The sequence below is a fragment of the Misgurnus anguillicaudatus genome, chromosome 10 (assembly GCF_027580225.2).
Source record: "Misgurnus anguillicaudatus chromosome 10, ASM2758022v2, whole genome shotgun sequence".
Lineage (NCBI taxonomy): Eukaryota > Metazoa > Chordata > Actinopteri > Cypriniformes > Cobitidae > Misgurnus > Misgurnus anguillicaudatus.
The window spans coordinates 11,039,099-11,064,972 of NC_073346.2; the positions used below are offsets into that span (position 1 = coordinate 11,039,099).

At 37.1% G+C, this 25,874-nt stretch overlaps 1 protein-coding gene across 4 annotated transcripts in view; it reads right to left on the bottom strand.

Moving 5' to 3' along the window:
* LOC129447686 (F-actin-uncapping protein LRRC16A) overlaps positions 1 to 25,874 on the bottom strand; it is a 140,909-nt gene that overhangs the window by 94,716 nt on the left and 20,319 nt on the right. For all 4 annotated transcript variants that reach the window (XM_073871859.1, XM_073871857.1, XM_073871858.1 and 1 more), the window contains exon 3: positions 1,233 to 1,283. In XM_073871859.1, the coding sequence (XP_073727960.1) occupies positions 1,233 to 1,283 (51 nt within the window). The remainder of the gene's footprint in view (positions 1 to 1,232; positions 1,284 to 25,874) is intronic.

A 25,874-nucleotide genomic window follows, 5' to 3' on the forward strand; every position in this document is an offset into this window, starting at 1 on the left:
ACATGGAAACCATTGTGTGTGTGTGTGTGTGTGTGTGTCTTACTTCACATGACTTTGCTACTGTCCTTGTCATTCAAACACTAGTGGATAGATTATATCCATATTTAATAAAAAAAAGTGTGTGTAACATTGTATGTGTAGGTATCTTTAAGTACAAGTATTTTACAACTGATACACAATTATTGTTTATTTTTATTAGCCGACTGAACTCAGTCATTGCCCAAGTTGATGCGCTTAAGCTGTTCAGTAATCTATCTGATCCATTTACCATTAATAGGAAGCCTTGGATGGACAGAGGCATTATGGGATGTCACACCATGACCTGTTGATCTTCTACACAGATCAGAGGAGTCAGAGGAGAGCTGGTCACTAAACTAACTGCTCTTAATCCACTGAAGCCCACAGTAGACACCAAAACCCCATTCACACAGCACTTTGGTCCCAGAAAATTTCTGTCAAATTGTCAGAGAGGCTTCTGTGTGAACACAAACACGTCCCGCGTGTGAACAAGAGGAAGAAACAATAAAGTAAGGGGTGTGACGTGGTAAGGACGCGCATGTCATCGTAATAAGATATTATGGTCCAGCTCTTTAAAAAGAGGGATTTACATGCAGAGATTTACATTCATGACAGGAAATGTCAGAAAACTGGACTGAAGCTGAGATCAGTCACCAGCACAACAGAACAGCGCATCACACGCTCATTTTAATTCTGTCATAAACTAAACTGCATGTGCGTGGTTTCTCGAGAGAAATCACAAATAATTAGCAAACCTCAGAAGCTGTAGAAAAACTACCAAGTGCAGGACTTAAAACATGTCATGTGTCTTTACGGGATCTTTATGGTATGTGTGTAAATGCATGCACAGATTCCAAATCAAACAATCTGAGAAAAAGCATTTTCCATGTATTTTTTTCCATTATCTCTGTTTGAAAAGGGTTTAAGAGTAGAGCTGGGTGATGGAGCTAAAAATGTTCATGTCAAATTAAAATTTGGATCAGTATCAGATAATATCAATTCGATTCATTTTACTACTAATATTTGCATTAGCAAAAATATACAGTAAAAGAAAATCTTACCAATCCCCTAAATCCATGCTACCACTGTGACCGGTTTCAAATATATACAGTACAATGAAAAACAGACGGATCACAGTTTGGAAAGACCCTTAAGCATTACAGGCAGATAAACAAACAGTTCAGACAGACGAACCAAAACCGAAATGATCTTACCTTGGTGGGAATTCGTGCGCTGAGGAGATAAGCTCGATGAGATGCCAAGGCCTGCAGAAGACACAAAGAAAGAGATAAAGATATCAACTTCAAAACTTTCCCACATGGAGCCCATTTATCTTTCTAAAGCTGGGCTGAATCCACATATGGTTGTCAACCCTGGTTCACTCATATGTACGATTTTTATGTAGAAGAGATCAAAGTGGCCAATATTTGCTGGTCAGATATATTTCTTTGGAGACAAATGGAGCCACATTTAGATCATTGTACTGTATCTCTAAAGCTGAGGCATTCAGGGCTTTAAATAAATAAGGAAATTAAAAATTGTTTGAAACAGAATCTACAAAAATTTTTCAAGCTACTTAAATTACCCAAACAAGCTTTATTCAAAGCACCAAAAAGTTTCTAATTTGATTTTAATAATAGATGTATGAGTAATATATTTATATTACATTTAATCAATTAGATTGTAGCTTTCATTATATATTTCTTTTATCAAATTGCTCTTCAAAACAAATGAAAAAAAGTACATATTGGACTACAAAAAGTTTACTTTAGGGTCAAACTTGCAATACTTGAAGTATACTTTCTTAAAAGTCCCCACCTTTCCAAAACACAAGCAATGGGCGAATGGTTGTTCTCTAGAGGAACTTTAAGGTTTGCTTTGGTTAAGGGACACGTATGGTAAGCTATTGTGGTTTTGGGTGGAGGGGAACATAGATCGGATGCCTGTGTGTATGAGAAAAAGAAGTAATAGGAATGCTTTGCTTTTGAGAAAGAAGTACACACTTCCAGTCAAACTAAAAGCTGAGACCGCCACATTAAACACAAATCAATTTCAGGGAACAATGATGTACTGTATAATAATGATCATTATATCCTACAAAAATTTCATGATGCCACAAAATAACGTTTTTGGTCTAAATGGTTCAATGCAGAACCTTTAAAAGAGACACTTCACTTTTTTGGTCTGGCTGTCCCACTATTAGCATAGATTGAATCTGATTAGACCATTAGCATAGCGCTCAAAAATAACCGAAGAATTTTGATATTTTTCCTATTTAAAACTTGACTCTTCTGTAGTTACAAGACCGATTGAAAATTAAAAGTTGTGATTTTCTAGGCCGATATGGCTAGGAACTATACTCTCAAATTTGGGCGTAATAATCAAGGACTTTGCTGCCGTAACATGACTGCAGCAGGCGCAATGATATTACACAGCTGCGAAAATAGTCCCCAGCTATTGAAAGTTACCAGGGGACAATCTTCAGATCATAAAAAGGTATGAAAGAAATCATTCTTAAATCTAAAAGGTTCTTTGAGGAACCAAAAATGATTCCTCTATGGCATCGCTTAATTTTCTTTTCTTACACTGGCCATCAATATCTCCATCCCAAACAATCATTTATCTTTTCCACTGATCAGTCGATGCTTCAAGTTAAACTGACAAGCGGAAAAGAGCGATAAAGCCAAACAAACAAGGTGACTCTCCTGGTCGATTTATGAATAAATGAATGTTAAGAAGTATATGATTCTGATGACTGATAAATTTAGATGGAACTCTTGGCATATGGTCATCTCATCAAAACCTCTGAAACAGGATGTGATGGTTATCTTCATCTCTGAATGATTCTAATGAAATCAAATAAGGTTACCCACACTAAGTGCATAATTTTAGTTTTTCTTCTGCTAGGAGAGAGTTCCCACAATTGCATTGCTATGTGGTTACAATGATGTTCTCAGTGGTTGTTCAGGCATTGCTATGTGGTTGCTTACTGGCAACTATGTGGCTCTTTTATTGAAAACCACCTACACCAGAGGTGTTATATCCTAAGCTAGATATAAATGTATTAGTTATTTATTTATGGAAAAATCTGTGGTTTTCTGCACCACGTAGCACAGATATATTGGGCTGTGGCAGAGAAACACCCTGGACAGGTGACTGGTTTATCACAGGGCTAACACAGACATACCAAAACACTCATGGCTTTGGCAATTTAAATTTTGCACTTTAAAATCTCCAATTCAGCATTCAGATCAGCATGTGTATGAATTGTGGGATAAAATGCAAACTCTGGAAAACCTTATTGCTGAGCACTTCTGTTAAAACAACTGTTCAATTTCTCATTAATGCAATTATCTAATCAACCAATCACATGGCAGTTGCTTCAATGCATTTAGGGGTGTGGTCCTGGTCTAGACAATCTCCTGAACTCCAAACTGAATGTCAGAATGGGAAAGAAAGGTGATTTAAGCAATTTTGAGCCTGGCATGGTTGTTGGTGCCAGAAGGGCCGGTCTGAGTATTTCACAATCTGGGATTTTCACGCACAACCATTTCTAGAGTTTACAAAGAATGGTGTGAAAAGGAAAAAACATTCAGTATGCGGCAGTCCTGTGGGCGAAAATGCCTTGTTGATGCTAGAGGTCAGAGGAGAATGAGCTGACTGATTCAAGCTGATAAAAAAGCAACTTTAACTGAAATAACCACTCGTTACAACCGAGGTATGCAGCAAAGCATTTGTGAAGCCACAACACGCACAACCTTGAGGCGGATGGGCTACAACCACAGAAGACCCCACACAAGCTCACCAAAATTGGACAGGAGCTTCGGGACCTGGATGTGCATCCCACAAATCTCCATCAACTGCAAGATGCTATCCTATCAATATGGGCCAACACTTCTAAAGAATTCTTTCAGCACCTTGTTAAATCAATGCCACAAAGAAATTAAGGCAGTTCTGTAGGCGAAAGGGGGTCCAAACACAGTATTAGTATGGTGTTCCTAATAATCCTTTAGGTGAGTGTATGTCTATGTGTTCCTAAATATTTTCTCTCACAAAATTGGAGTTTGAAGTGTCTTTTTAAATCACCTTGGTTTCCTACGTCACAAATATGTACCCAATCACATCACATCATCACAGTTAAACGATCAACAGTTGGAGCCATAGATATAATGTATGTATGCTGCATAGACTCTGTGCTGAAACGATTGCAGCACAGTTGCTTCAGCTCTACTTTGCTCTATGTGATGCTTTCACATGTCCTGTTAACATCAGCGCTGCAAACGCACAGTTTACATATGCATTGTGTGAAACATTGTATGAAACTACCAGATGTAGCATCTATTTACATATATATCATCTATGGTCCTTAAAGGTGAGAAAGAGTACGGTCGAGGACTAATTCGTTTTATATTTATATTTAATATTATTCCCTAATATTCATATAATTTATATCTATGGTCAGAGCTGTGCGATTGGTTAGAGGTGGGGACTAATTTGCATATTCATAGATCTGCAGATACTTAATGAGTCAAGGGTGTCGAGATACATTTAAGCTGTTGTAAAGCAGGAAGAAATTAATGTCACAGGAAAATCTTCACATATGCCTAAATGCTCAAATATGAGTTGTAAATGATTAAATTATCGACTGTAGGGGAACTTTAAGTCCCAATGCTTAGAAAAGTAACACTGCACCTGTATAATTCATGTCTGAAGAGCAAACCTTATGGGAAGAGTTACAGAGTACAGAAAGAGAGAGGATTAAGATTGGCATCCAGTTATGCTTTGGTCTCTGGAGAGATGCAGCTGGGATACAATGAGATCAGATTCATTTCACAGACAGGATATTACACATCCATACCTCACACCCATTACACATCAAACTGAACTGATCACTCATTACAGGAAATATTATGCATGAGTCTAAAAATGTGTTTGATGTGAAATCCAGATATTTGAATACTTGATCATTTAATTCTGCTGACTGGACAGTGCCCGTACACTTCCTGTGTATTTGTATGAGGGTCTTTTCATTGCCGTGTCAAATTATCTCTTGACATCTCCAGATGGCAGCAATGAAGCATGCAGTAATGATGGACACACCCTTACTAACAACACACACACACACTTCAATAATCTATACTCGCTCACTTTCACAATAGAATAGGGACATATAGCTTCCTTATTTTATGTTTGTTCAAGCCATGATTTAAACAAAGGCTAATAAAATGGGAAATATTATATAATGGCATAATTTGAGTTGCACCTGGCCAAACATCTCCACTTTTGGTTCCTGAAAGTTTGCATCACATGTTTTAAACACACATATGGACAGGACAACAAATCTAACAAATATATTCAAAATTGATACAAAAAATACCTGACTATACCCCACGACCAAATACCATATGATTTGGTGTAAGTTTGGAGCAGGGCCATTGGCTAGTTCAACCATGGCAGATGGGCAAAGTAGTCCAAACCTGTTTGAAAAACCTGTTTAGTGTCACTAGCACAGAAAACTAAATTTTAATAAATAAGTACAAAAAGGTACAAGAATGTACATTTTAATGAATTCATTAATCGATACTTATCCGAAGCTGTACCTTTAAGCACTCACAAAAAAGGACTCCTTTAAAGGGGGGGTTCAATGGTATTTCATGCATTCTGACTTATTACCACAGTTATAGAGTTGTTTCCTTATGCTAAACGTAGGCAATGTGTCAAAAAAGCAGTTGGACGTGTTACAGAGTATTTCTGTGCCGAATGCACTTCGCCAGGGTTCATACAAGTTTCGAAAAGTTTTTTCGATTACGGGTCCAGCTGACATTTCAGGGGTTTCTATACGTATCACTTCTTTTTATGGGCACTTCCCTCGGAATACCCCGCCCACCCGTCAATCAGCGGGAGACGCTAGAACTTACAAACATCACATCACACGCAACAGCTTTGTTTAATTTCAGAACTCAACAATGGCACGAAAGAAGAAGTGTGTTTTTGGATGTAAGGAGAAGTAAGTCAGCCTTATAGAAACAATGGATATAGTTTATTATCCGAGGTAGCAGCAGAGTTTTGCGTGCGTGTTTGAGGCGCTGGATTTCATTGAAAAGTCCCAACCGGGTCACGAGTTGCATGGGGTAAGTAAGACTTCTGTCTTATGTTGGAAATATGCGCGTGCATGTTATATAAATGACACGAACATGTAGTGAATCATAAGTTAAACAGTGTTGTATAGTGTTGCATGACTCGTACTTGCTCGTCCCGCGGCAGTAACTCCTCCTTCTTCATTTTTCGTACGTTATCGGAAAGAATCGGTAAAGCTAATCTTTCTTTTATAAATCTGATTAAACTAAAGACTCTTCGGAGATATAAAAGATGTAATACTACTCTATAGGTACTCCAGATTTACATCAGAAATGCAGAAACAGCGTGTGTTATGTGAGCTTTAAAGTACATACATGTGCCGATTTCCTCTCATCTACATATGCATCCCATGGCCTCAGACTCTCGCCATCAAACCTGCATTATGATCACCACTTGCCCCCCCTCCTCGTCGTCCCCAGAACATCGCCATGGAAACACTCACCCCATCCCATCCTGGATGAAAAAAACTTTTAGCTAGTGGCATTAAAACCCTGCCAAACCCTCAGCCAAGCAGCAGGGTGCTCGTGTCGCTTGACAAAATGACTTGAGTCTAGACAAGACCAGAATATAAAAGATAATTAAAAATCAAAAAACTCCTTTTAATTAATGTAAAGCTGCTGAATTAAACAATTGTGAAAAGCTCTAAACAAATAAAATTTATTAAATTAAATTAAGAATAATTCTAACCTTTCAATACAGGTTTCCTTTTTTAAATCTACTCAAAATGGATCAATTCACACAAGAAACATAACATTTTTACAACCAAAGCAAGCTTTAGGATTGAAAACAAATTTTACATTACGCTGTATGACAATACGAGATGTATAGTGAAGTTTTGAAAGGCAGAATTAAATCAAATGTTATTTTATTTTAGTGTTTACTATTTCAATGAGTATTAAAAGAGCATTTAGACTTGTGTTTATGATAACAATACAGAAAGGTGCCCTATGATGAATCACTGCTGTTTTCCATTATATGACATGTGACAGTCAGTCACCACCAAACAAAATGTGGGTTTATTTATATCTAATGTTTGAACCTTAAAGGGGACATATCATGAAAATCTGACTTTTTTATGTTTTAGTGCTATAATTGGGTCCCCGGTGCTTCTACCAACCTAGAAAATCTGAACAAGAACAATCCAGTAACTTAGTTTTGGTAAACCATTCCCTGCAAGCATGTGAAAAATAGGTCATTGAAATTTGGCTCCCTTTGTGATGTCAGAAGGGGCTTATAATAATACCACTCCTTAATCTGCACTATCCAACCATGGCACTGCCATTTAGTGCAGAGAAAGAGAGAGAGAGAGAGAGAGAGAGAGAGAGAGAGAGAGAGAGAGATAGATAAATAAATAAATAAATAAATAAATAAATAAATAAATAAATAAATAAATAAATAAAGGACAGCACAATTGAGTTTCAATTTCAACAAATCACCATCATTGCGATCAGTGTTTGCATTTCATCAGCACACCCAAAAACAGCACACCTACAAAGTGGGGCAATTTTAACATGCTATAATAAATGATCTATATCTTATTTTAAGCTAAAACTTCACGTGTGTACTCTGGGGAAACCAAAGATTTATTTTCCATCCATAAAATATTTTGTGAAATGTCCCCTTTAAACCGTGTCCCTTACTTACTATATTTCCAATATTTAATTAATTTCCAATAATGAATTGCATAATATCACATGCCACTGCATCCACTAATGTGAAACTGCCAAAGGTTTGCTTTGGCAAGAAGTCAATCAATGATTTTTTTAGTCTGTGTTGGTCAAACATGGCAGAACAGTTCACCTTAACTTTAACACACAAAGATTACATTTTACTTGTATGCCTGCACACTCCCACATTCACATGCATATGAGAGGAAGTGAAAGGAAGACTAAATCTAGCGTGACCGCCCCCTTCAAACCTCTATTCAGTTAAAAGCATTTATGGTTATCTTTTAAAACTACAGCGAGGGCAGGAAAGCACCTGAAATCTCAGCCAAGTGCTTTTCTAAATATTTAAAACCTGCTGTTCTTGCGATCTATTAGGATCTGTACTTCTGTCCTGCTGTTTGGTTCACACACACAGATCTCAGACGCTAAGACTTTCGAGCTGATAATAATCACCTATAGGCTTCAATAAATACCATTCCCATCTCATATTCCATGTGAAGTCTGTACTCTAGTCAGCTTTCTCTATGCAAGTATGCATTGTAATGCAGGACTACTATGTGGGATTGTGTGTATGTGTGTAGGATTCCCTCTGGCTCTTCACATTAACCTACTTACACAGTCGTACTGTGGGGGAAGCAGACAGACAGACATGACTAATCCTACACATGATGGAGAGCGGCAGGGTCCTAAAAACCTCCATTTTTCAAAACAACAATGCTATTCTATTGTTAGGGGAGCTAGCGGGTAGTTCAAGTACCATTAGTATCTTCAAGACTCCTCTGAGACTTTTTATCTATTCCACTGAAGATATTGGGATAATCTGTACATGTGTTATCGGTCTGCGACAAAGGATAAAGGTCTGGTCACACCATATTACTTATGATAAATACAGTTTTGATATAGGAAATTTAAAAAATATCTTCATAAAACATGATCTTCACTTAATATCCTGATGATTTTTGGCATAACCAACAAAAATCGATAACTTGGACGCATATAATGTATTTTTGGCTATTGCTACAAATTAGGGCTGGGAAAAACTATTTTTTTTTAAACGATTAATCTAGCGATTATTTTTTCGATGCATCGATTAATCTAACGATTCATTTTATCAGTCCGATTCGAATTCGATTCGATTGTCGATTATCTCCCTATTAATTAACTAATAACAATTTATACATGTTGATTTACATATCTGAATGTAAACATTTCAAAATATGTTTATTGCTCTTAAAATTTCAAAATATAAAAAGACTATACAAGTGCAAAATAATGCATTCTTAGTCAGAGGTAGCATTCAATAAAGCGTTTGCAGCTCATACTGTGCAGTTTACTAACAGTATAAAAATCTCAAGTTCAAATTACTTTATTTTATATGCATTTATGAGCAAAACCTCTTCAATGTGCCTTTTGATGGTCAGTGTAATTTTTATAACTTTTGTTTAATCCAAATTTTTTTCGTGCTGTTCTAGTCCATTTAATGACAGATATAAACACAATTATAGACTTAAGAAGCGCATATATTATTAAATCTCTTTCTCTTAAGTTTGTTAAGATAGATTAGGACTCATTTACTGCTGGACAGAGAGTGAATGAAAGCGCAGTCTTCTGGCAACAGTGACATATTTCATTGCTTTCTGTTAAATTGCTCAAATGCCTGTTTAATACACATTTGGCATCACATTCATGATTTTATGGTAAAATGACACTTTTTCGCGTAAATCCACGAGCATTTAAACCATAAACAAAGCACTTTCACTTTAATTGAGCGTGAGCAGCGCAGCAGAACCGACGCAGAAACGATTGCAGCACTCTTGCTACAGAGCCGCGAGCTTGCGCTGCTCATGCGGCGGGGTGCATGATTGTTAACATGAGCGCTGATAAAAAAAAAACGCGCCGCGCGGCCAGGCACTGCTCACCCTTGCTGTGTCAATTTGTGAAACCGGCGTGGACTGAAGCCACTCGGGTTGCTACTACTCTACGGCGCCGCCTTTTTGGGTCTGACAAATCGACACGCATATTTTGCGTCGACGTATTTTTTGCGTCAACGTTGTCCCAACCCTACTACAAATATATCCATGCGACTTATGACTGGTCTCATGGTTCAAGGTGACATATATGACCATTCATCCCAAAATTACAGAAATATGAATTTTAGTTAATATCGCCCAAGCCCTAATTTTTTTTTAATAATTATTCAGATCAGAACCCAGAATTATGACATCATATCCTGTTGCCCATATTTATTGGGTGTTCCACATTGAATTCATATTACGTTAAAACTCAAGCATTACCAGCCCTCAACTCTTTCCCCGCCATTGACGAGAGATAACTCGTCAATTAAGAGAAAACGCTTCCCTGCCAATGACGAGAATTTGCATCTTTCCGCAATACCGCTTTTATCCACCAGGTGGATTCCGCAACTTATACAACCCGGAAATAGCGCCTCACGTGAAAGTAAAAGAACACTGTGTATATTTTAAAGATCGCTCTGAATCTTATCTCTATCTAAAGTCTTTCACAAAAATTTAATTATCTCAGCTTTTTGCTCAAAATTGGCTGTTTTGAAGAAACCTACCCATATTTGAGAGGTGATAAAAAGAAAACTAATGAAGGTATTAGGGATGCTCCGATCGATCAGCTTGCTTGATAATGCTTGCTATGCTTCTCAATGAATTACGGTGAAATGCCGCTACATCCAAAAGCCAGAGGGCGCTCTCGTGCAGAAACTTAAAATGCGCCGTAAACGAAGAACAATACACACGCAGCTATGATGACACGCAGCTCCAGGAAATGGTTTAAGGATATATTTATATTGCTGTTCTTCAAACCTATTCAGGTATTTTCATGATAATAAAGAATATGTATAATGATTATGTTTGACGAGTGTTGCTTTTTCAAATGCATGTTATAAACGACTCAAACTAACAGCGATTTTAGATCGATAAGGACTGATCAAAAGCCGTAGTACATGAAATGGTTGTGAATAATATCGGCTGTCTGATTCAGAATAGTGATCAGCCACGTATTTTTTGTGGAGATTGGCATTGATCGAAGCATACCTAGGAAGTAGGACGAAACTTTTTTTTTTTAAAGCAGAAGATCTGTTCTTTCATTTGATATATTGTTTGTTTATATATTTAAAGAAGAACATATTCTGGAAGGCATTAAACTTTTGTGAAAATCATTAAAAAAGCTGGTGCTGGCTGGCATCTTTTTTTAAAAAGGCTGGTTGGGAAAGAGTTAAACAAATCGCAATGACAGGCGCAAAAGAATGTAAAGCATCCATATACACCTGTTTATACAGCTCTACATGTTCTCCTGCCAAATACTGTGAACATTAAAAGTGAACGAGTGTAAAGCTTCATTCTCAGTGGGTTCATTTCACCTCAGCATAAATCATTTTCATTCATGCCTGATGCCAGCCGTTCCAGCAGTACAACACTGTTATCAAATCAAACCTGACAATCACATGATGTAATACAAAGCAACACAAATGAAATGGCTTACGGCATCAGTCAACATATCATGTAAAGACAGGTGCGTGTACAATTACAAGTGCTGTATTAAAAATGACACAATTACAGTCTAGAGGTGTGAGATATAGATTGCATCAATGTTGTGTAATTGCATCAAATATCCTCTATTGTTGAATGTGTCGGCATGAATGACACTCAATAATAATTAAATGTCACTTGCAACAGCCCAACGTTTTTAGCTGAATCATAATGAGATCTGAAAAGTGTACAACATATTTAATTTGATACAAATAGAAGGAATGCACATTCCCAGTATTATTATAAACCACTATGTAACATTTGATCAAATATTTGAGTGAATGCATGAGTGTATATGAATGCATAATTTTGTACCTAATATCTAAGTGTCTAATAGCTTTTCATTCTCATTATATTCCAGGTTTAGTATTACTACACTACTACCACTACCACATTACAAGCCCCATATGTCTGTAGAGAAAATTGGTCTAACAATTCAACCGGAGCGAGGGGTGAAACCTGCTGACTGAGCAGCTGATGTCTGAGACGCTGCGGCAGACCTCTGCGACTGCTTATCAACACAAAGAATCATGGGAGGAACCGCTAACACCATGCGTACGGCTTTGTTATCTTTTCTCATTCCCACTTGAGCTGATAAGGTCTGTTTAGGGAAGATTGCAAGCCTTTAGCCAGCAAAGCCAGCAAGCTAACCAATGTTTCGAACAAAGCATGTTGACAGTCAAGGAAATTTAAACACTCTAAAAATGGCTGGGTTGTTTTTGACCCATAATTGGTAAATATTGCACAGAACACATGCTGGGTTAAAAATGACCCAACGTTGGGTTCAAAATGACTCAACGTTGGGTTGATGTTATGCAACCATGGGGTATAATAACCCAGCAGTTGGGTCAATTTAAACCCAGCGGTGTGTCTGTGTTCTGTCCAATATTTTACCCATTATGGGTCAAAAACAACCCAGCCATTTTCAAAGTGAATTGCAAAAATAGCTTATCATAAATATTGAATGAATATTGAAATAAAATGTTACATTATCTTATTATGTTTACGTGATAATCTGATCTTGTAGGACGTTTATGAAATCAGACCAAAGGTGAAGGTGAAACTGTCACCATAAAAACATCTAACATCCAATCTTTGATATTGGCTCTGAATAGCCTATTTTAACTCAAACTATGAACAGTGACTAAGCTAAGCAAGACTGTGCATTATATTATGCGACGATTGTTTTAACTCTTTCCCTGCCATTAACGAGTTATCTTGCAATTAAGAGAAAACGCTTCCCTGCCAATGATGAGTTTTTATGTCAATCAATATTTCTGCTATTATTCACTAGTTGGCGCTCTTACACAACTTATAAAACACTAAAGCATCCACTGATCCAAAAACAGTAAAAACTCTATGTTTTTCCATCGATTTGAATCTGATCTCTAACAAGTCCTTTACAAAAATGCAATTATCTCAGCTTTTTGTAAAAAAAAAAATATTTTTGAAGAAATGTATTTATTGAAAATAAAATATCAAAACTAAATAAAAAGAGAACATATGAAATTAGGATGAAACATTTTTTTTTAAGCAAATGGTCTTTTTTTCATTTGATATATGTTATGTTTGTACATTTATATACTTTTCTGAAAGACATTAAACTTCAGATCAGTGCAAATCAGAAAAAATGCTGCTGCTGGTGGGCAACTTTTTTCAAAATGCTAAGGGGGGGGGGACTTAATTGGTTTTTGTTAAGCATTTCTTAAACCCATCATGTCATGACAAACTTTCATTAATGATGTTACATTAGCTTGGCACCATTGCCATTTTCAAGATCCTCTTTATTTGCCAGTGACCCCTCAGTTCACACAGACACACTGCCCACCATTTCTGTCTCACACAGCTGAACAGTGACTGCTTTGTTGTTGTTCAGCTACAGTAGATAGACGTGCACACAAGGACAGCCGATCCCCGCTGTACTGAGATCAGTTCCAAGCTTTCTTTTTGCAAACGTTATATGACTCGATTTTAAATGTTGAGCTAAGTGTAGCAGCTATATGTAGGTTTGCTAAAAAGAAAAACTAAAAATAGTCAACCACTTGGTTTTAGTTTTGTATGACCCATGCCAAATCTATGAATTTCTTCCCTCTCCATGACTGTGGTGAGAGGGATGACATGCTTGGTATTCACTTACAGTGCCAACCAAACATTTTTTGTGTGTTTTCATGATAAGAACTTGGCAAGAAAGTATCTGATATGCAGCCAGGCTGATGGGCGGTGCCGTTTCCTGAACGGCCAGTGTTTTTATACTGTCGTTGGTTGCAGGCCCAATTAGGTCAGTGACAGTTCTTTGAAAGCAAACGCTCGGTCTAATCTGATCGCTGGAGATGTTTAAGTAAATCACACAAACCTCCCAGAACATTCAGCACTGATAACGCAGTTAAGCGAATCTCCAGTTGTCGTGAAGCAAAACAGAATTTGATTTAAAGGGATAGTTCACCCAAAAATAAACATTCTGTCATTATTTACGCACCCTCATGTTGTTACAAAAAAAAGTATATATTTCTTTTTTCCGATGAACACAAAGGAAGATATTTTGATCAGAAATATCTTTGACATTTCCTTGCAGGTTGTTAGGCACGCAGAGGGTTAAAACCGGCGAGTTTGTTGTTCCCACTCCCTGGCACGCAGGAAATTTTAGAGCGCTTGGACTTAATGATATAAATGAATTAATGGCATCAGTTTTAAGAATGTTGCGGTCATGACAGTGTTGCCCTTGTTTTTTTGTCCACCAATCAAGTGACTTGTCATAAATAAGTAAAAAAAAAAAATAGGGCTGTAACAATTATGTACATTGTGGCGATTATGACGATTACTGATTATTTGCCTGTTTTAGGGCATTGACGTTTAATTCTCATAATTGTTCCCAAAGCCTGGCAGTAAATATTAATACATAGGGGTGCACCGAAATTTCGGTTGCCGAAAATTTCGGCCGAAAATAGCATTATTGGTTTCGGGCCGAAATAAAAAATCCAGACGAAAATGTAAACCGAAAATGAATGTCAACCGCGCCCCTCACATCCGTGCGCTAGCGCTTGGGTTTCACTCACGGTGATCAGTCGTCTCCCACCCCTCCCCTTCGTGCTCAAGCAGGTTTCACTCACGGTCTAGCTGTTTGCACGCGTCTGCAAAGATTAAGCATGTTTTGATGTGTAAACTTCAGAGAGAGTCGCGCTAATGCGTCTCATACTGCAATATATTAACATACATTTGGCGAATAAAGCAATGAAAAACAACGTAACGTTTTTATGTGGAGCGACTGTTGCTCTGTTTGGGATTCACCCTCGGTCTCTGTATGTGCACGCGTTTAAGTGCCCTCGGTAGTGCACATACGAGAGAAACGCGTTTAAAAAAAAAACAAGCAAACATAAAATCTCGCTGTTATTGACAGGGCACATATAAACAAAATTCGCTCCACAGTATTCTTTTTCTAATAAAAACATTTGTTTATGTCTTAAGTGTATGTAGATTACAGATTAAGTCTGTGTCATTAATGTTGATCAAACAACCCATGACAAAGAGACAAATAGCTCTTAAAAATAATAATATATTTAATTTATTGTGTTATGATTCATTTAATTTGATTTCTGTACCTAATGCTAATTTCAGACCTTATTAATGTACAACTTTGTTCTCTTTTATAAATGTTTGCAATTTCTTTATTGTTTATTAGATTTTTCCCACCCGCTTTTTGCTGATCCGAAAAATAATCTGATCTGTGCCTCAAAAACTGTAATGTGATCCGAACTGTGAGGTTTTTTTATCCGTCACACACCCCTATAAAGTTAGTACACAGTGATAGCCATAAATGCAATTGTACTAATAATTGGCATAATAGTTTATTTCGGTGTTTCGGTTTCGGTTTTTCGGCCTTGGTTTCCTTTTTTCGGTTTTCGGTTTCGGTCAAGAATTTTCATTTCGATGCATCACTATTAATACACATAACACATATTTAAAAGTAATTATTTAATGAATATACATTTCAAAAACTAAAAATTCTTAATAGGAAAAAACACAAAGTGTCTGAAAAATAACTGAAAATAAAAATGCTTTCAAAATAAACTGACTATAACAGAACAAGCCCTAAATAGTAGCCAATCCTACTAGGTCATATAAGTACAGGACCACGTGTCTGTAATGGCTGCAAAAAAAAAAAAAAAAAAAAAATTGCTTAGTCAATAGCATCCCTCACTTCCCTAAATTTGGAATTGCTGTTTTGGAAATGTATGTTTTACCTGTCAGTTCATTGCTTATTAAAGTTTTGGATAATTTCTTTAAATTCTTTTTCTACTGTATTGAATGGCTTTGCAATGTATCACGGAATAATGTCAATTAAGGAGCCCCATCTGATACAGTCTCGTTCATACAGGCGCCGCAGCTCCCCCTTGTGTTTTTCAGAGGGATGTGCAATCATTGAGGTGATCTGAAATCATCGCGGTGAGGTCAAACAATTGCGATTAGATGATTATTTAATCGTTGTGATAGCCCTTCAAATAAATAAATGAGCAAACTACTGCCCCACCCCCCGATACTATCGTGTATTGGCGATCTCGTAGGCTGATGATAGGACGATCTCAAAATTGGGCATATCGCCCAACACTAGTGGATGGTCACTGGCTTGTCCGAAAATAAAATAAAACAATCTATGATATACCCTATTTAACTTGGGTCTTGCAATGCAACTGCATAGGGAAAATGATAGATAGGATAGATGGGATATATCAACAACAGGACAACAAACATAAGTTACAAACCGAAGATTAATACTTATAGGCACGACATGCAATGAAAATACTTTAGGGCTATAGTAAACAAACAGACACCAATAGTATGTGACAACATGTGTTAGTGCCCACAAAACAGTGACTGGAGTGAGTTATAAATATCATTTGGTGAGCCCACAACAGTTCAGCTTTGTGCGCCAGCACAGACTGTGCATTATAACTGGAAATGTGTGTAGGACTGCCAGTGACTGTGATGGTATCATTCTTCACTACTGTAAACAAGCAGGATTCCCAAAGCCAAAACAATCAGCGAACCCGGCAAAAAGCTTTTCATCAGCAGACGGGCACTGCAGACCTCACCCATAACAGTTTCCACTGCACCGTAAACTTCAAAGAGACTACAGTCCGCTGAAGTATGTGCGAAGTGGGGGACTTTACATAACCTGGTGACCTGCTGATACCATCACACAAACCCTTAAACTACCACACCATTCATGCAAGAGAAGCAAAATAGTAAGAGGAATTGACACATACAGATTTAGAGATTTCTGAAAACAGACTGAAAATAACTGCCTGCTATGGTATAAATAATAAAAGTGCTAAGCTTTATATTCTGCTGCTCAATTTAGCACTATGCTTTATATCTGCTGACCACTGAATTTTACATTCAGCCCAGACAATGAAAGGTTTGTTGGACTGCTTGCTTTTAGACCTTTAGTACTTCATAATTAGGTGCCACTAAGCCTCAAGTTTGAATTTGTAGTCTACACACTGGCATGTCAGCGGAGACGTGCCCTGCACACCACACCACATTTCTGCAGGCAGTCGTGCTGGCAGCATTCCTTGGCTGTAAGACCCCAAGCAGGTGTCTCCTCGTGGGCTAAGACAACCATTCATGAGCAATCTGGGTTTTATCTGGCATCAAGTCATTTGCCTTATATGGCCTGATCTGTGTCTGAGTCCTACTGAGTGAGGTCATTATGAGAAAGACTCTTCCTCTGTGACTTCTTGAGATCTGCTCAAGTAACATTAATTCAATCGGTTTATATTTAAATCAATCAGGAACAAAAGGATAGTTACGGAAGCCGAGAGAGGCCATGCACTATTATTATTTTTGCTTGCTTGTTTTCTCGTGATCACGACTTAATTTCTCGTGATCTCGAGATCACAAAAGTTGTATTCTTGAGATGTGATTAAAGCTTGCGTGTACTTGATAGAACGTGTTGTTTTGTTTGTAAACAGCAAAAGCATATTTTGCTCAATTAGCATGGATGAACAAATTAGATTTTACTTGGATTAGAGATCGCTCAAGCTGAAATAGATTTGTCAATATTTACAATTTTACAGTGGTGAATTTAGGGACCGTCTTTAAGTTACTCAATACACGTTTCTACTTTTAACAGCATTTAAATGGAATGACTGAAAGTCAACAAACAGTCACAAAACCAACGTGTTTATGTGGTTGTCAGCTAATGCACACTTTTTTTTGTTGATATTTATTTAAATAAACTGTTAAATACTATTGACGATAGAAACGTGTACAGTATTACTTTAGAGATGGTCCCTAAATTCACGAACATGAACGTCCAACTTTATTTATATATTAAGTCTATCTACACATTAGTGTGGTAACGGCGAAGACCCCAACTCATATACATTAGCAGTCCACTTCAAAATAGAATAAATATTATGAACAGGAAATTACATTATGACATTTGGATTATCATGGCAGGATAACGAGATCGTTTTCTCGAGATCATGAGAAAATTAAGTCGTGATCACGAGAAAACAACTTTCGTTATCTCGAGATAACGAGAAATTAAGTCGTGATCACGACAAAACAACTTTTGTTATCTCGAGATCACGAGAAATTAAGTCATGATCACGAGAAAACAAGCAAGCAAAAATAATAATAGTGCATGTCCTCTCTCGGCTTCCGTAGATAGTAGTGTGTCTGACAAATAGTTGATATGATATCTGGGTACACTGATATCCAACGTCATTTTTCTACATAAATACAATAAAAGCTTTTATTAACAGCATCTGGCATGCTTGCATGCAACAAATCATTTTGTGGGTTAAGTTAAACCCACAAATAAAGTAAGTTATCTGGTTGCCTTAACATTTTGACACGTATTAATATTAGTTAACTCAAAAAGTGGTGTAAAAATGTTGTGTTAACTAAAATTTTTAAGTTGAACCACTTCGAAATTTTAAGGCAACCAGGTTACTTACTTTAAGTTGAACCATGCACAAAATTTTGTTCAGATTGAAGGTTACGATTGAAGGTTAGAATACAGTTTACATGAACCCTAAACATTGAAATCTGATAAAAATGTTCATTTACATATAAATTCTATAAAATCCGAACTGAACGCCTGCGCAGGTGCACATCCAGGGTTGCCGGCTTCGCGTATCAAAACCAGCCCAATGGACATTCAAAACTAGCCTAAAAGCATCCCAATGACACAGCCCAAATACCAACAACTAATCAACGATATCCTTTCATCTTTAACCTGCAGAAAAAACAACATGCAGAGAGTTTAAAGAAAAACACCAGAGTTTTTCAATATTTTACTATGTTCTTACCTCAACTTAGATAAATTAATACATACCCATCTTTTTTCAATGTGTGCACTTTTAATATTTGTACAGCGCTTCTTGAATATGTTAGCATTTAGCCTAGCCCCATTCATTCCTATGGCTCCAAACAAAAGTTTTATTTTGTGCCACCATATTTACTCATGTAACTACTCGCGTAACAGTTTTTAAATAGGGAAAACATGGAAGTAATTGGTTGTTTTCCAAATTTATCCTTGTTTGGAGCCATAGGAATGAATGGGGCTAGGCTAAATACTAACACATTCACGAGGCGCTGTACAAAGATTAAAAGTGCAAGCATTGAAAAAAGATAGGTTTGTATTAATTCGTCTAAGTTGAGGTAAGAGCATAGTAAACTATAAAAAACTGTGGTGTTTTCCTTTAAACAGTAGCTCAAATCTAACCTTAATAAAAGCAGAGGACCTGGCAATGCCACCCAGCGCACAGCATCTCTCGTCGAGTTCACGCTTTATCTCTGGATTAAAGTCAAAGTTTAAAGTTCTTAAGAAGTTTTCAGATATAGGCAATAAAAACATAATTTTCAAAAGGCACAATGCTATTTTATCGCTTTATGCAACAAAATGTTATGAAAGTACACATGAACGCTGCAGAATGTACAGCGCGTGACCCCATTACCTTAACCCTTTAACTGGCGCAGCCCTTTTTGAGTGGGGGGTTGGTGAAAAGGTGATATACACCTTTAAATTAATATAACTCTGGCTTTTTTTTGGTCTAGAAGCCTAATTTTGGTTTTAATTTTGGTACTTTTTTGTTTTAAAGAAGACACTTCAACGTTTTTTAGGGAAGTGTCTGGAGGTGAAAATATTCATTTTTTTTAAAGCAGTTTACATTTATTTGTAATCTATAAAAATGCAATATAGTATAATTTTTAATACATAAAATTGTCAAAAAACTGAGGTTTGTGCTGGTTTGCTGCATACTTGTGTCACAAATGAATAAATTACAGTTACTGCATTATCATTACTGCTAAAAGGTTTTGAAATATGAAAACTACATTCTTAGACCTTTCCAACAATATATAGTTTGTCGTGATAGATTAACATTTACATAGAAAATATTGAAATAAACTTAGGTGACCCGCTCACGGGACAGCGCCAATTAACGGGTTTTAATAATGCATCTGGCAATTGCCATGCTATTGCATGTTCCTGTGATGAGAATTATGTGAAATATAAAGACGTAAACTTGAGCACAAATGTTCTGCTCATGTGCACAAGGTATTTTTGCATCCGATAAATACTACGATTCATGCATTTACATGCATACTTTTCTCCTGCTGATCAGAGTACACCACCTCTTTCAATACAATCGAAATTTGAATCCAATCGACCTCAATCGTATTGATTAAGGTGTTTACATGAAGGCTTTTCAATACGATGGAGCCTGTAACGTAAACTTAGCTATTGTAGAAAATCATTTAAACTCAGTCAATTAGTGCATTTGTAATGAAAGTCTACATTCATTGGGGCTGTCACGATATCAGACTTTTTTACTTTAGGGTTATCGTTGCGAAAACCTTACAACAATGGTATTATCGTTATAATTTATAGATGAAAAATTCATCTTTAGTATTGTTTGTTTGGCTTTTTTATTTTTGGTCAATGAATTATACTCAAAAGACAATAAAGCAAGGGGGCAGAAAGAGAGTTTGTAACCACTGTGGGTCATAAGACAACATTTTAAATGTCTGCAGAATTATTTACAATATTATCACGTGTGTAGTATTAACACGATATCTATATTCCGGTTTATAATATCACAGTTATTGTCAATACCGGTATCAAATATAAACACCAAATTATATTTTGGAGATAAATCTGTGATACAGACAGAACCTTTACTCTAACTAACCCTAACCCCATGAAAGAAAGAGGCATTAAAGGTTTCCATGGTGCCATTTCCCAAAATGCCTCTAACCTATATATCTAATGCTAAACAGTCACATCAAGGAAAGACCTTAGCTTGGACATTTCTCCTTAATAATCAGCCTGCATTCCAGGTAAAGGTCAGGTTCTCTGTAAAGATCATTGTGTGTACACAGTAGGGATGCACCGATAGGATTTTTTTGGGCCGATACCGATGCCGATTTAAACAGACAACTTCTGGCCGATACCGATGCCGATACCGATATTAAACACTTGTATACAATACTATACAGTTGGTCTATTAGCTAGTTTATTTCTGCATCAAATTATTTTTACTGAACATGGATTGTATCTAATTAACATTCAACTGACCAACATAATAAGAGAGGCACAAATTAAGCTAAAACAAATATAATAAGACAGCATGACAACCTTCAAAGGTGGTTTTTGCTATTCAGCATTTATTTGATAAACAACATTAACTCATTTTTTACATATAATGGATTTCTTTATGCAGTTAATTAATAAACAATCAGTATCGGCCTTTCTCGTGCTATTGCCGATATGCCGATGGTTTCAAATTCATAAAAAATCGGCCGATAAATATCGGTGGCCGATACTTCGGTGCATCACTAGTACACAGTAGACAGAACAGATGACTCACTGTGTGTGTGGGTTATACATCGGCTTTTATCCGGCAGGCATAATGAGACACGTTCCCTCTAGCATAAACTGTGATAAAACAGCACTTACAACTGACTGTACTTGTCTTTTGGCGGTGATATACCCAAGAGGCTGAAGGTGCCTGAAGTACTTTAAGGGCAAGGAATGACATTTGGATGGGGTGGACAAACCTACAGTACGTGTATCAGCAATTTGTAACAAGGGTTCGACTAAGGTCCTCTGTGGCATTGATTTATCTATCTTAACTTTTCCAATACAACCTAGACTTTTATCACAATAACTTAGGGCCTTTTCACACCTGGTCATTCAAGGGTTTTCTCTATCCGATCATAAAAGACAATAGTCCCTTTCACACATACAGTCTTTACTGGTAATTTACTGGTAAATTGCCGTTAACATGTCATGTGTGAACAGAACCTTTCCGGTAAATCAGTGCTCCCAATTTACCAGTAAGACAGTAAGATTACCAGTAATTTACCGGTAATTTACTGGTAAATTGCCGTTAACATGTCATGTGTGAACAGAACCTTTCCGGTAAATCAGTGCTCCCAATTTACCAGTAAGACAGTAAGATTACCAGTAATTTACCGGTAAGCGCTGTGTGTGAACGAAAATTATAGGATTACCGGCATTTAGAATGGACGACGTCAGACCGTGCTGACAGCTTCAGGCCAATCATAGCGTTTTAATACAGATGACGCGTTTACCCCCGCACTGTTTACTGACGTTTCCACACACATGCTGCTTGAAAGTTGAGCACACCTGAAGTTTACGTCCAACTTTCTTCACCAAAGTTGTTTAAAACAGCTTACCGCCGAATTGCCGACGTCCTTAGCACGCCCTCTGTGAAGCCTAAAGTGCAAACTGTTGTTAAAAACGCATTTTCGGTTTGACGCGTCTCATTCAATGTTGTTTGGTCATGAGCAACTTCGCGACTGTTTACCACAGACGTGAAAACAACAAAATACGGACCGTGGTTATGAACGACGTGGATTGTTTACAAATACAACACTGAGCTCGCCGCGTGCTACAGCATAGGTGTGATTGGCAAAGGACAAAAAAGCAGGAAAATATACGGCACACCTACCATGACGTGGCGACATACATATGCACGCACGCGCATACACACACACACACACACATTTATATAAAATGAAATACAGTTGAAATATAATTTGGGCTCAAAGTTGATCGATCTGAGTGGCCAATTGCAATGCGTGGGCAAGTGCCACCCTGATCATTATGTAGCCTTGCCACTGCATCAGACTGAGCAAAATCATTTTGTGCATTTAAAAGTAAATAAATCAATCTGGTGCATTTTGAGAGTAAAAATAAGTGACTAGAGCTATGAGGATTTTTATGTTCTTCTAAACAAATGTATACCCTTTTAGTAAAATCTTTGGTTGCATATGGTAATAATAAGGCACACAAGCCACATACACAATTTGATAAATGGGATTTGCTATTGGTCAAAACATGTTTAATGTTTATAGAATAATTAGTGGGGGCATTTAATACAGATCAATTATTGATTACAACATTTGTTACTTAATTCAAATGTTATGACTTTCTGGAAAGGCAGTCAAGTGCATTTGTCTTTTGCATAGTTCTTTTGGCACAGTCGAGCTACGCGTTACACGCACACACGCGCACGCGCACGCACACACACACACGCAAACCAGATCCATGAATGTGTGTGTTTGTCATTATATTATTCTGTAGTCGCAAGCATTACTGCCAGATTCACAAACCATTAAGATGAGCAAACGTATGCGTGTGTTCGTCAGGATGACGCTGGATCGGTTTGCGTAACTTATATGCGTGCGTTAACGTAAGTGATTACAGAATAATAATGCAAGCAAACGTTTTGACACAAACGCAACTTTATATTGATATTGCGAGACAGCATTTCACCTCGACGAGAAATCTGATATTTACATTACTCGCATAGCCTGATTTGAAACGGACAGTTTTGTCAAAGCAGCAAACACCTGGCGGGTTCTCTTAATTTTCTTACTACTAAAATGCTGTTTGTCTCTGCCTATTCCTTCTATTCATGCCCAGCGCCACTGATTTAGGTCCTTTATCAATTAGGTTGTCTTACCTAGGCTTCATAAACGTATTCTTCATCCTGCTGACAAAGTAACTTGTTACGACTTCACCGCGGCCGCGCGGCATCTGTAGCTGCTGGACCTCAGTCGCACCTCAAAGACCCCTCCCCATTCTACTTCTGATTGGCTAGTTTGTTAGTTTGGTTGAGAGTGAAAGATGTGTTTCTCTCATACTATTTGTTGGCAAACGCATGTTTTTTTAAAATTCGCAGCCAACAACACACGCCGGAGATCTGACTGCAAGCTCTTTGGTGAGCTCTGCATTGAATGAAGTTCCAACGTGACAAATAAATAGACTAATGCGTAGTGATATGCGGTTATTTATAACGGTGCCTTGCAACCCCCCACCCACACGCACACACAAAAAATTGGATTTGCATGATTCAGGAAAGCCTCATTTTCAGGTCGCAAAAGCCGGAATTCCGGATTTATCCGGAAGAATCACACCCCTGTACAGGTACTTCGAATTTACCGGTATTTTGATACTGATGTATGAATGCTCTTACTGGTAAAATAACGGAACGCCACTGCGTGTGTGAACAGCACATTTTTGTATTTACTGGTAAATTCATTCTGGTAAATTCATGGTAATTTACCAGAATTACTGTGTGAAAGAGGCTAATGTGTAAATGCCCTCCGAAAAGTTTTTGAGATGGAAACGGTGTGATGATTTACAGGTCCATGACAGGGAAAAGCGCTTAAAAAAGATTCTCTCAAAGTTTGATTTCTTTGTTTAAAGGTCCCATTTTTCCTGTGTTATTGAAGCTAAAAACGCAGTATGTTTCACACAATATACTTGTCTCTATAGCGCTTTTTCACTGTCTAAAAACAGTCTGATGTCTTCCTTGAAGTCCCTCCTTCAGAAATACGCAACGAGTTCTGATTGTGTAGTTTGTTTAGTGTGTTGTGATTCGACAGCAGCTTAGCTTAGCAGAGCCAACGTATTCCTGTGGGTGGAATTTAGAAATAATTAGTGTGATTTACTGTTTTTTTATTAAAATTAAATATATTAATTAAATATAACCTTGACACCTTATAATTGAGACTTTAACCTGTTTTTTACAGACAAGGTCACATTTCAATAGATCTTGCCGGCCTATTATTCATTGTTTCCAGGGAAGGTGGGACACACCCACCCTGATTGTAACCTACAGCACTTTTTTGTAATAGTACCATACTCATCATTATTTACATCATGTAGTCTGTAGAAACACTAAAGTAAGCCAGAGTAGTGGACACATTGTCCAGTGTAGTCAATCTACAAAGAAATCAAACAAAAAGCAACCTGCTATACCCGTGTAGAGTTTCAATACCTGCCAGACGGGCTCTGTCTGATCCACACTAAACATTGTGTGTGCTCTGTCTGTCTTTCTTTTACTATCTCTTTCTCTCGCTCTATATATATATCTATATATCTATAGGGGCCTCATTTTCCATGAGTGGGAGGTAAAATAAAAGGCTCTGATTGGATTCTTCATAATGAAGGAAAGTCCAAAGGGAGAACCTGATGATCTTTGTAAATGGATAAATCTTGTGCTGTTATATGAAACACTAGCGATTACATGCTGCATGTTTGTTGAAATAATATCCTTTGATGCATTCAAACACGGAAAAGCAGTTAAGTTAATTCTTGCCTTAATAACACAGCATTAAAGCTTTGTTGTAACAAAGCTGGTTTAAAGTCAACATAACACTTCTGTTTCTAACAACAGTACATAACAAAGAAATACCCCTTTCCAAACCCCTAGAGACACAAAGGCATTGAAGTCCATTAAGTCTAATGTTTATATCTAAGATAGCCTGGATGCCATAAAATGAAAAAGAAAAACAGTGGGCAAGATTTCTGTACTGTATCTTTCATTTATCATGTGCTTGTGTAGCCCACAACACCACACTGAAACCAGAAAACAAGTCGCACGGGTATATTTGAAGCCAAAAATACATTGTATGGGTCAAAAATACTGATTTTTATTTTATGACTAAATTAATTATGATATTAAGTAAAGATCATATTCCATAAAGATATTTTGTACATTTCCAACCGTAAATATATAACCTTTTATTTTTGTGAGGGGATGCAGTTGCTACGGACTTTAAAAGGCAATTTTCTTAATGCTTCGTTTTTTGTACCCTCAGATTTTCAAATAGTTGTATCTCGGCCAAATGTTGTCCTATCCTACTAAACCGTACATCAATGGAAAGCTTATTTACTTATTTTTAAATTGACCCTTGTGACATTTAAGGAAGCTTTTTGATTTATAAAAAATAATAAAAAGTCACAGCTTAAAGGGACACTCCACTTTTTTGAAAATAGGCTCATTTTCCAGCTCCCCTAGACTGAAACATTTGATTTTTACCGTTTTTGATTTTTAGCCGATCTCCGAGTCTGGTGCTAGCACTTTTAGCATTTTTGTGATATTACGCACTGCCCGAAAACGGCTCCTGCCATTGAAAGTAACCAAGGGGACTATTTTCGGGCAGTGTG